Source organism: Ambystoma mexicanum, chromosome 7p (genome assembly GCF_040938575.1).
Source record: "Ambystoma mexicanum isolate Mex_15411 chromosome 7p, UKY_AmexF1_1, whole genome shotgun sequence".
In the NCBI taxonomy this organism is placed as follows: domain Eukaryota; kingdom Metazoa; phylum Chordata; class Amphibia; order Caudata; family Ambystomatidae; genus Ambystoma; species Ambystoma mexicanum.
In genome coordinates, this window is record NC_090939.1 from 604,987,830 (window position 1) to 605,000,191 (window position 12,362).

At 45.8% G+C, this 12,362-nt stretch overlaps 1 protein-coding gene across 1 annotated transcript in view; it reads right to left on the bottom strand.

The window, feature by feature from the left end:
• Positions 1-12,362, bottom strand: part of TUBGCP5 (tubulin gamma complex component 5) — a 1,250,274-nt gene that overhangs the window by 1,038,585 nt on the left and 199,327 nt on the right. Inside the window, exon 6 of the mRNA XM_069636613.1 lies at positions 11,204-11,339. Coding sequence (XP_069492714.1) covers positions 11,204-11,339 — 136 coding nt within the window. The remainder of the gene's footprint in view (positions 1-11,203; positions 11,340-12,362) is intronic.

Consider the following 12,362-nt stretch of genomic DNA (forward strand, 5'->3'; position numbering starts at 1 on the left):
TTTCTTTACTACGAAGCAGCGTGAGTAAACCCCTAAGCCTCTCTGTGAGGCAGGTACTAATTCGATGGCGCCTTTTTTTAGCATGAGCGCAACCTCTCGACGCAAGACGCTTAGGTGTGGTTGAGACAGGCATATCGGTGGACGTTTTGGAGGTCTGGATTTGAATCTTAGGGAATGTCCCAGTCTCACCGTGTCCAGAACCCACCGATCTGTCGTAATAGACTCCCATTCCTCGACGCAACTTGACACTCTCCCTCCTAGAACGTCATTGTTGATCTTTTTGTTTTCCCGTCGACGACGAGTAAGTGGGACGTCTCTTAGAGGCCTGGAAATTTCTGCGTCGGGTCGAGGACTGTGAGGCGCGTCTATAACCTTGGGACGGATATGAAGACCTCCCGAATGCTCTATCCCTGGATCCCGCAAATCGTGCGTTTCCCGTAGCTCCTCTAAAGGGGCGAAAGGAACGAAAGGGCTTACCGCTTTGGAGGGAGCCCAGCGAGCGCGCAGTCTCAGAGTCCTCTTTCATTCCTTTCAAGGCCTCATCCACCTTTTCGCCAAACAGGTGGTCACCTTCGAAAGGCATGTCGACGACCTTATATTGCACCTCGGGTCTAAAGTTGGTGCATTTGAGCCAGGCCTGGCGTCGTAGAACCACTCCATTGTTAATTTGTTTGAACCCCGAGTCTGCCAGGTCCACCGCTATATTGATAGCATGGTTCGAGGCTTCTTCTCCTTCACGAACCAGGGACATAGCTGATTTTCTGTGTTCTTCGGGGAGGTGGTCCAAAATGGGTGCCAGTCTGTGCCACATCTCCCTGTCATACCTGGCCATGATTGCCAGGGAGTTCGCTGCTTTCACTGTTGACGCTCCCACTGACAGGATCTTCTTACCGAAAGCGTCTTGGCGTCTAGCTTCGGAGTCCGGCGGGGTAGAGCACTTATGCTGGGCCTTTGCCTTTCTCGTCGCCGCCGCCGATACCACCGAGTCAGGCGTGGGTTGCGCAGAGAGGCATTTTGGCGTCGAATCTGGAACTTTAAATTTCTTCTCTACGCGGCCTTTGACCGCAGGTTCCGAGAATGGATGCCGCATGGTTTGGACGCCCTCTTTCCATACGTGGTCCAGTATCGGTATCGAAAAAACGGAACGCCTATTCTTGCCCATGTGGTCAAAGAGGAAGCAGTCCTTCTTTTCTTCTTGTTGGGTCAAACCGAACTCCTTGCAGGCTTTTTCCATCATGGAATGGAAGGCCCCTATGTCGTCCGGTGGAGATGGGTGAATGGGACTTTTCGGAGGATCCACCTCCACATCCGAAACCCATGACGGGTCTCTCGACGGCGAGAGGGAGATATTAGAAGCTGACCCCTGTTCAGAGAGGGAGTCCGAGAGCTCACCTTCTTCCTGGACTGTTGGAGCAGTTGGGCCCACGACCGATCTAGTCGGGCGGTGTGAAGGTCCGGGCTCGTCGACGAGGGGAGTCGTCGGAGCAGGCGGGAGCCTTTCGTCCAGGGACTTCAAGAGCGAGTGCAAGGAGGAAAGTACCTCCATGGAGAGAGTAGCCTGGGCGTTTGGAGGCTGGGTGAAAACTTGAGAGCAGGTTGCACCAGAAGGAAATCTGGGCCGTAGCCCCAGGTCTTCCGGGCTCACTATTCTGAAGCCGTCGTCCTCTTTGGAGGCGATCGAAACTGGCTGTTCTTGTAGCAGTGTGTCGGGTAGCCCCATGTCGAACGTTTCTGGCCTCCAGGCCTGGAACTCCGTCGACGAGGGAATCGTCGTCGACGATGAGCCCGTTTGAAAGGCGGGGGACTGTGACGGACTGGGCACTTGGATCGTCGCCATCGTCGTCGTCGACGGAAGGCCTGCAGGTGGCTTAGGCGGTCCCGCCTTCGCGGAGCTCTCCCTGTGTTTATCCGCCTCTCTACTCGTAGCTGATCTTTTCTGATCGCTCAAGGAGGATTTTGGCCTGTCCTTGTCTTTCTTCGACGAAGAAGAAGAGGAAGATGATTTCTTCGTCGATTCTTTCGATGAGGCCTTAGAGGAATGACTTCGAGGCACGTCCTTCCCCGTAGGCCGTGATTTTTTGGCCGGAGGTTCCGACGGATGTGAGCGTCGGGAGGCTTCTGATGTTTTCGCTGAGGCGATACTGCGCACCGATCCTACCTCCGATTGAGGGTACGCTCCAGCGCCGTCGTTCAGCCACGAGACCAGTCGCCGATTCCGGTCCTTCAGGGTTTTTTGGGAAAACCCCTTGCAGATATCACATTGGTCCGCCGAGTGGTGGGGGTGAAGGCAGTAGATGCAGTCAAGGTGGCCATCCCCTTCATAAACCTTCTTTAGACCGCACGTGGCACACGGGCGGAAAAGAGGCTTACCCGACATTATTGCCAGATTAACTAACAAAACTCGTAGGAGTTGGAAGCGGACCAGACAGACCAACTCGCGGGAGTTAGAAACAATCGATAAGTATTTGAAGAAAATACACGAGGAGATCCCACTATCTTTGAAGACGGTTGAAATCTGAAGGGACCCGCGGGGGCGGGGCTTATATACCATCACGTCCAACGGGGCGTACGTGGGCGGCCCCGTAGAGGACGCAGACGGGGATAGGGCAGAAGTTTTTCCTATTGGAAATGACTATATATATATGTGTACCGAGGGTTCCCAGTCTGACGACGGGAATATTCTAAGCATGTGAATCCATGAAAGATCCAATGCTGGAGAAACTTAAGAATCAATACACGATTTGAAATGCAGACAGAAAAGGACTGTACGGCTCAATATTCCAATGTTGGCTTTCTGCTACAAATAAAAGAACACCAACCTGTTTGAACGTTTATTTATATATATTGTTTGCTTGTCAGGCGCTTATACAGGAAATAAATTCTGTTTCAAAGCGCCCACAGGCAGCAGGGAGGGAACATGGGATAGTAGTACAATTAAATACAAGAAATACAGAGGGAAAGGGATGGCCGAACCTACTATGCCTTGTGAATATTCAGAACGTGCAAGTGCAGGAAGGAAGAGGGCAATGGGGTAGGTGCTGTGGTTTCCGTGCTCGAGGTGAGATACAGATAAAGTGCAAGGAATGGTCAGTGCTATGCGGCCAGGTGCCGTGTTGGGTCGAAAGTGCAAATCTCCAGTGCGGAGGGTGTGCCGAGGCAAGTGCTGAGGAAGACCGATGCTGGGGAGACTGGGTGTGACTGGTCAGAGGCTCAGAGGATGCATCGACAAAAATGATTCCGAAGGTCTTCATCAGGGGAATAAATGTATCTAAAAACAAACAAATATATATGTTCAATTCAATATACAACAAAACTGCCTAAAGTTGCATCCAAACACCTAAAATCTAGAGAAAAAACTAAATTTACTCACAGTCTGGGTCATCTATTTCATGTATGACCAAATGAAGCAAAAGGCACCAATGGAGAATTTGGACGCCTATGAAAAGGGAACAAAAAGGTCATCAACTATAGGGATCACCAATGTTAGGGCCCCCACCAGCCAGTGCTAAAAATGCTGGCAATCGAGCCAAACCTTACCAAGGCCTCACTGTGGTACTAGGAGTGTCTAATGATGGTCAACTTTACGAACATCTCAAGTGAAAACACACTTGGCAACTCCACTACCTTGTAGAAGTCTGAAAAACCATCACCAATGTTTACTGAACCAACTGCTGAGAAAGACATGCAACCGTCAACAGTGTTAACATGCCATCACCACTTTGTGCTGCATCAACCATGAGAATGGAAAAAAGAGGATGCTTGAATGTCAAGTGTTCCAGTGTGCAGAGCTCGGGGGAACGAACAGCAGGGTGGAAATGAATCAGCAAAATATGTCACAGATGGCCTCATGAACACACCAACTCTCTAAGACAGTTCAAGGGTTTTTCTTATTTGCTTTATCAAGGGGCTCACTAGTGGCCATCCCTTTAACTGTCTAGTGCAGGCTGTTCCCTCTGTCGCTGATGCATCCATCAACCCCAGGCTTGTCACTCAGGATCGGTAACCCCTACTTTTTTATTGAATGCATGACTAAACATGATGGCCCAAAGGCAAACACCTTATCTCTCTTAGCTCCCCCTGGGAACAATCTAGGTGGTTCCTGACCTAAACTTCTCAACGGCAGTAATTTGCAATGATAGGTGCCTTTTAGACATGGAAACCCCACTTGGTCCCTTACTTCAAGGTCTCTGTACCCTCTACCTAATTCTGTCTCTGACCCTTTTCTCCTTCTGCTTTCGTCCATACATCTCCATCTAACGTCTCTCCTTTCTCTTCTGAGCACTTTCTAGTCCCTACCTCCGATGTTACTCTTCCTTTCCATTATCTACATCGACCGTTCCATCTTACTCTCTCCCACATCACACCACTAGTACTCTCTCCTTCCCACACCACTAGTACTCTCTCCTTCCCACACCACTACTACCCCATCTCCACCCTACTAGTACTATTTCCACCCCACTACTCCCCCACTCCATACTACTACTCCCCCTTCACAGTACTACTCCCAAACCTTCTCAGCACCACCCTTCTTTCACTCTCCCACTCAACCTAACATGCACACACTACTCCATCAGCTTCACTCACAGCTTCCGCTCCCACGTACAACCAAGTACCACTAGCTCTTACCACCCAATACCTTACATTACATTACACACTCCTTCTGCAATACCCATCCATGCTCTACCTCTCTTCTTGGAAGTCTGTCTCCTTCCTTGACCCCACCCAAGTAATCCAGACCTTCCCGTTTCCTGTAACACTTCTTATCCTCCCCTTTTCCTTTCCATTGGCTACCTCCCTACCTGGTTCCCTAGGCCAATCACTGGCTTCCGTTTCCCCCTTGGGAGATGCAAAAGGTGAGTGAAAGTATAAAAGGGGTCTTACGCCCCCACCCCTTACTACAGCAACAATCAGCCTCAAAGTCCCAGTTCAATTGAGGACTTATCAGTGTGTATGGAATGCTGGACTGACAAGAGTGCCACTCTGAGACCCTGTAACATGTAACTGTCCTTGTGGGTGGGCACGTTGCATAGTTGAATGGAGCGCTCAGTGGTCTAGTATTGAGTGCAGACACTGTTGGTGTTCAGGTCTTGTGGGCCGTTGAGATTGCCTGTTTGGTAGATGGGTCTTTCAACAGCCTGGAGCTCTCTTGCTGTATCTTTACCGGTCAAACCGGTCGCTCGTACTTCCATCTCCAGGTCTTCTGGGAACTGTAGGTTCCTAGGGAAAACAGACTGGCGAGCATCGGGCAGTACAGGCATAACGCAAGACAAAGTTATGCTTGTGTCATGCATACAGGCACAAAAAGAAGGGATGGGGACCCTCGCAACTCCCACACCCTGCCTGTGAGCAGGACTGGATCTGGGGATCTATGCAGTAGGCCTCCAGCCCAAGGCTGAGAGGGCTCCTCATCCTTTAATGACAGGGTCAGATCGCTAACCCTGTCCAACCTATAATAATATAACCATTTTATTGCCCATATAAGCCGAGCACTTCCTTGTTAGGTTAGTATTCTATATTAGTTTTTTATTGTTTTCCTGGTTAAAATAAAAACCTTACACAAATGGCAATAATAGAACTTTAAAATACATATATATAATGCAAAAGGAATCGTATAACACATACAAAATTGAGATTAAAATATGGAATGACATTAAAATTTGATTCTTCCCAATTTCAAAGTATAACCAATCTTTTATGGGCTACTCAAGTTAATGATGTATAGAAATTGTGTTAATGAAATCAACAATGCAATGGATTGGCCACCCAGTATCCTCCCCCACAAACTTTCCCCAGGTGTGATGAATCCTTCTGACTCCTCACTAAAACCCTGCCTAAAGTCTCCTCACAGGAGGCCAGGGAAAGGCAGGCACTTTCTGATCTCGACCTTGGGGGTGGTGTTCTGTTCTGTGGGAGGATCGTCCTGGAGAAGAAGGGGAACAGGGGAATGCGAAGACTGTGGGGTGAGACGCAGTATTTATCTTCCTCTAAGGTAGACATGCCAAAGTCTGCAATGGCTCGCTGTCATAACAATCCTTTTGTTCGGCAAATTAAACATCAAAATATGCGTTAAAAACAATTACAAATCCCTAGGCATTTGCAGAAATAAAAACCCTTCCAAAACCTTGGAGACGTCTAAAGCTAAAGACTCCCCTGACTCCCAAAGGTACAGTGAAAGGAATTCTGTGAATGATAACGATTTACACTCTAAAGAACTTATTTCTCTTTACAATCAAATCTGTTGCCTGATCCTTATGATATTTCTTTAAAGAATATTATGGGGAACAGAAATGAGTTTAAGAATGAAAATGAAGCCAGAAAAACTAAACTTCGCCATTAGGGACTTCAAGTCTCGTAATTCTCGAAGTACTGGGACTAGGACGAGGGCTAAAGAGGAACAATGCTGCAGGAGTCAAATTGTCAATAGAAAGGACCCACACCTGAGGGAGACTTAAAAGGCCCCCTCCGGTGCAGGCCATTGTCAAGCAAAACGACCAGTGTGATCCGTATATGCAGCCAACACAGAAACTGGAGGAGGGAGAAGACGCCAGGACCACTGTTAAGCAGAAAACAGTAGCCGGTCCTGAGAGAGTTTGTGCGTCCAGAAGCCTTAAGTGCAGAGGTTGCGCAGCAGGAAAGAGGGAAGCTTGACCTCTGAAGACCTGTTTTGCAGAGGCTGCGCAGCGGGAAGTGAAAGCGAGGGAAGCTTTCCTCCCCAAGAGGCTGTCTCCGGTGGCTGGCGAGCATCAGAGAACCTCCAGAGCAAAAGGAGGCTCCAGTTACAAATGGCGTGGGAGACAGCAGACCGGAGTAGCAGTTTGCTGGGTCGCAAGGAACCATGAAGGCAGAACACCTACAAGCAGCAGAGGGGGGGTGAGAGAGAGGGGGGGCAGTCAGACGTGCACACCTTACCCAGTGAGTTCACTAGCCTAATAGTGACCCCGGACTGCTCTGAGAACGCTTGCGTACTCAAGGCAGGCATTTATTAAGTAGCAAACACTTGCGTATGAGTCGAAGTGATACTAAAAGTAATTTTGAATACCGAAGTATCAGAAAGCAGCAAAAGCAATATTTGTCAAACCCAAATGACTGACTTTAAGCGTGTGCATTTGTTGAGAACCCAGCAACCTGATGGGGCAATATTATTAAAAGCTAATACATACAACCACTACCCAAGCCAAGAGAAACCAAAAAACAAGGCAATTCAAATCAAACAGATATTGCCAAAAGCAGAAGGGGATTAATGAAATGTCCAAAGGTTGTGAAGCTTGTTGCCCATATTTTGAGAAGCATATAATAAAAGCTGGTATCAGCCGACATTGCCAAAGCCAAAGAAGAAACAAAATAAGACCTTATGCTTGTCAGTATTTGGTTGCTTATGCAGTGGGGAAACAAGAGTGGCAAGTAGGCTGCCCTTCTGGAGAAGATTATTCAGAAGGAGAGGAGCATCATTTGCAGAGGAGTATAAAGAGCACCAATGTGAACCTTGCTTTCACTCAAGAGTTGCTAAAAGTGTGATGCTGCAAAATAATAAACATTGTGGAGCTGTAGTAAAGCTATTATAAGTTGATCTTAACCACAGAAGTACTTGCTGTTTGTGAATCGCTGTTCAGACAGGGGAGTATACCCTAATGGCAAATCTTTGAAGTAGTAGGTCTGGATGGAAGTAAACTAGGTAGAAGTTCAGGAAGTGCTATAAAGTGGTGCTGACAAAGACAATGGGCCTCATTACGAGTATGACGGTAAGGCAACAACGGCGCCGGTATCGCTACCGTACCGCCATACTAGGAGTTCTGCTCGCTGGTGCCCTTGCAGCCACCAGGTTTGACCTGGTGGCCGTACCGGCACCCGCGAGCAGAACTTGATGGTAGCAACGGTACCGTTTATAACGGTACCGTTGCTACCACCCTCCCCATTCCCATTGAGCCCTATGAGGCTCAAATGGGAATAGGGAATAATTTTTACCGGCGCCCACAAAAGGGCAATTACCAGTCCAGCAAGGTCGCAATGACCCAGTAATTGCCCTTTTCTGGGCGCCGGAAAAAAATCAATACCGGCGGCAGCCTCGTAATGAGGCCCAATGTATGTTGCTTAAGAAAAAACAGTAAAGCTGCTGTAGAGGAGTTCTAATTCTTCAGAAATAATCAGTTGTGGCAAAACATCCTAAAAAGACAATCGTTGCTATTGATTATTCTTTATGTGAAGAGGATAATTCTGAATGCTACTCTTGCTCAAGGAAGAGAAAGAACCTCCTGTTTTCTTTGTTGAATCACTGGAGTGTTGGAACTTTTTGGTGTAAAGTTGGAGTCACAAAGAACTGTGTTGGAACTTTGTTACAAACCAGGATTTCCTGGTTTCTTTTTGGAACTGTGTAGCAGAATCCTGCTTGAATCTGGGGAAGGAGAGATTGTTGTCATATTACGCATTCAATTGTCATATTTTCTTTTAAGACTATTATCTGCCATGCATTCTTTCATTGAGGTATTGCATCTATAAGTGTGAGGGACAGATATCATTTGTTAGAGTGTTTCCTTTAGTTTATTTTAAGCAGGTAAATCCTCGTCAGGGTAGGGATAGTGAGGCATTTATCCAACCTTTCATTTGAATAAAATGTCATCGTTTGAAAAACCTTCATAAAAGTTGTCCGCCTCACATTTATGACCCCTCACACAGTACTCGCACCAAAAGTTGGTAATACATTATTCAATGCACAAGAGGCTTACATTCATCAGCGTTTCACACAACAGTACTAGGTGTTTCAGATTTTCAATGTGCTGTGAACAATATCGACATAACTGGCTCAAACTATTCGAACAATCCCCCAAGCTCAAATTCTCGTTGGTATGCAAAAGGTTTAGTCTAAATCTCAAGATTGTATCACCAAACATTGGAGAGGGGTAGGGTATCAAATATCCAGGTAGTTTTCCCAACCTGTGGGCTGGCCGCAAGGCTTGTAAATCCCATATCTCACATGTTGAACACCAGTGCTGCCACTGGAGCTTTATTTTTATACATACAAGGATTACCATTAGCGTCAGCCAGATTTAACCCACAGGACAACATCAAACCATAACATCTAGTCATAAGGATTTGTGGAACAAGCATTAGTGCAGGTGAAGTCCTCAAACACTGAGGAACAAGGAGATTTCAAGGAATTTCCTACACATTAGCAGTCATTGCCATGCAAGACACGTTCATGGAAATAATCCCCAACTCATAGAGAATGAGTGGTATTGGCGTTGCATTAAGCAATATTAGAACATTATTCCATAAGAAGCCCTCCAGCATCATCAAGTTAAGGTCAAATAGCACATGGTGGATTGAGCGGATTGAGCGACCATTCAAGAGCGGGCAATACTTTCATCTCATAAAATGTAGGTAACGGCAACAGTGTAGAATTTGCCAAATATTGTATGAAAGTGTTTAATTTGAGTCAGAAGATGAGAAGCTTTACATTTCAAATGATTGATAAGGACTGTTTTGTTAGGATGTGCTGAGAAAAGGAATCCCAAGTATTTTAAACCATTAACTACCTCCGATCTATGGCCCGATAGCCACCAATTATGTCTGTTTTGTTTTCGACCAGCAGAGAAGTGTAAGACCTGCGTCGGCTTAACATTAATGACAATGTCTTTTGCCATTATGTATTGTCGAAAGCAGAAAGGAGTTGCTGCAAACCTATTTGTGTGCAATCCCAAAGGATAACATCATCGGCATAGGTGATCCAGGCTAATCTCGTATTAAAAATCTTTGGAGATACGAAAGAAGCCGCAGAGAGTACACTTCCTATGTCAGGGAGGTAAAAATTAAAAAGAAAAGGGGACGAAATACACCCCTGATGCAATCCTCTATGAGTTGTAATTGCTGAGGCGACTAAGCAGATGGCAAGGGTAGCACACAAATCCAAGTTGGCCCATAAAAGCTTCCTATTAACCTTATCAAGGCCAATGACAGGTTGGTGCTGGCCATATTTACTTTAGGGATCGCTCCAGACCCTTTGCATCTTTGAATGGTATCAACAATAAGTCCAGAAAGATTGGTGCCTGATCCTGGTGACAATAGGTGTGACTTTTTTTAAAGAAGTTATTCAAACCTGCCCACTAATTTAATTCCCTCAATAAAAGATGCAAAGATTTTAGAGTCCGCTCCTGAGAGGGAAATGGGCCGAAAATTCAAGGGATTGGCGTCATTGCCTCTCTTGAAGATTGGCACAACATTTGAGGATTTCCATGTGGCAGGAATAAGAATGGGAAAAAAAGAGAATTTTTAAAATGTTAGCCCACATGATTGGATCTTGTTTGAAGTGCCTATTGCATAAACCGTTAGGGCCTGGTGCATAGGAGTTACAGCTCTTATTAATGAACTAGCCTATGTCTTCTATATCAAATTTCGGGCACCATGCCACATTAAGGTCAATTACTGGAATGGAGCTCACTGGTTGGGCATATAAGGTTGAATAGTATGCTGACTCCAAGATAGGGTTTTCCTCAGAAGTTAGTTGAGACAAACCAATGAGTTAACAGACTTCCAGTATTTGGAGCTGAATCTTAACACGCAACTCAACATGATTTTGCGATTGCGCTGCATTGATCTGACGCGTAATAGTTTTATGGGGTTTTTATATGCATGCTTGCATATGCAAATGTGTTCTGTTGTCTTCTCACTGCCCAATCACACTTAATCACTTCAATGGAAGATTTTAATTCAGTTTGTAAACCTTGGATCTCGGGGTATGAGGGCGAGAGCATAAACAGGCCGTGGACGCAGATTGATAGCTATGGAGTTCCTGTATTCCTTGGAGTAATATGGAGGTTTTTGATGTATACTTGCTTTGTCTGTGTATTTAACAGTGCCATACAGTGTCGTACATAACAATACTAAACAAATACTAACATATGCTAAATAAATGCATATTTATTTTACAGTACATTATGTGTCGATTATTTCTTTGTGTATTTATGTTGGACTAATTGTAATTTGGTAGTAGCCCATCCCCTCCTAAGAGCGAAGCTTGGCTGCTCTTGCTCAGAATACAGATATTCGCACACCGAGCCAGAGGGCTGTGGAAGAACATTTCAAACAACTGTATTTTCCTCAACAGGTTCCCGCAAACATATAAATCAGAAAATGCGTATGAGCTATATAAAGCAAGTCTTAACATAAGGGTGAATTTTGAGGGAGGGATCAAAGTTAATTAAAAATCAACCTTTCCATGAAACCGGTGGGGCAGTTTTCTTGTTTTGATCGTGGTCTTCCTGTGGCGTTCCATCCACTTGTATGCCAGAGTCTTCTCTGCTCAGGGAATCATTAGCATCCTCTTCTTCACTGGCATCAGACCACTCCTAGGAAAGAGGGACAGCATTTCAAAATAAATGTAGCAGACAAATGGCAAAAGATAATTTAAAAACATAATTTGCCCCCATAGAACAGTACAGTTTGAGAAAATGCTGTGGAGAGAAGCATACAAGGAAGACTATCAACTGACATTTAGCATTTACTAATAATGCCATACCAAAATTACAATGCAACTTTGTGAGCGATTTTCTACCCAAAATACTGAAAACTCTTTGCTGGAGGGCACCGTAAAAACCTGTCATTGTGACGAATCAGAGGTTGAGCTCAAGTAGGATGGATAGTCCACAAAAACTAAGGAATCCATATGCTTACTCACTGAAAGATGTGACATTGGCCTTGAACTTCAGAAACCCCAAAAAACCCTGACCCAGGAAAGCCACCGTCAAATTTGCATAGATTTGCTCTGATGTTTTGGTGACATTGTACGCTTCAGAACACGTACAGGCATGGAGCCCAGCTCTGGGAGGGGAGAAGACATAATTCCTCTCTGCAAAAAAGGGTGATAAATGCAAGCTTTATAAAGATACAAAGCCACAACCTTGCTAGATGAGGATGGTGTTAAGGAGTCTCCAGGACTGGGCAGATGAGAATGGGATTTTTGTCCTAGGCCAAGTGTGGTTTAAAAGGTGGAAAGGGCACAAATTTCAACCTGCCAATCCTGTTCAGTGCAAAGTCACCGGTGGCACAGAAACATTAAGGCAGAAATATGGTTCAAGTGTCCTTATTGGAGGAGGGCTCTGGGGTCATCTCTCTATCACTCTCTTCTCCACTGGCAGTCCCTCCCTAACCTAGGCGTCCTTAGTCCCGGTTAGTTCAATAAATCAATATTCCCTTTCTAAACTCTATTGTAGGACTATGGGTGGCTTTCATAAATGCTGGCTATCTGACTCCCGCAGAGACTTCGTAACGGTCCCTACTCTCGCCAGCTGTTTGTGCTCTAATAGGGGGGGGGGGGAGAGAGTGGAGGGATCTCTGGTCCTGTGCCTTCCACTTGCTCAGGATGATTTACC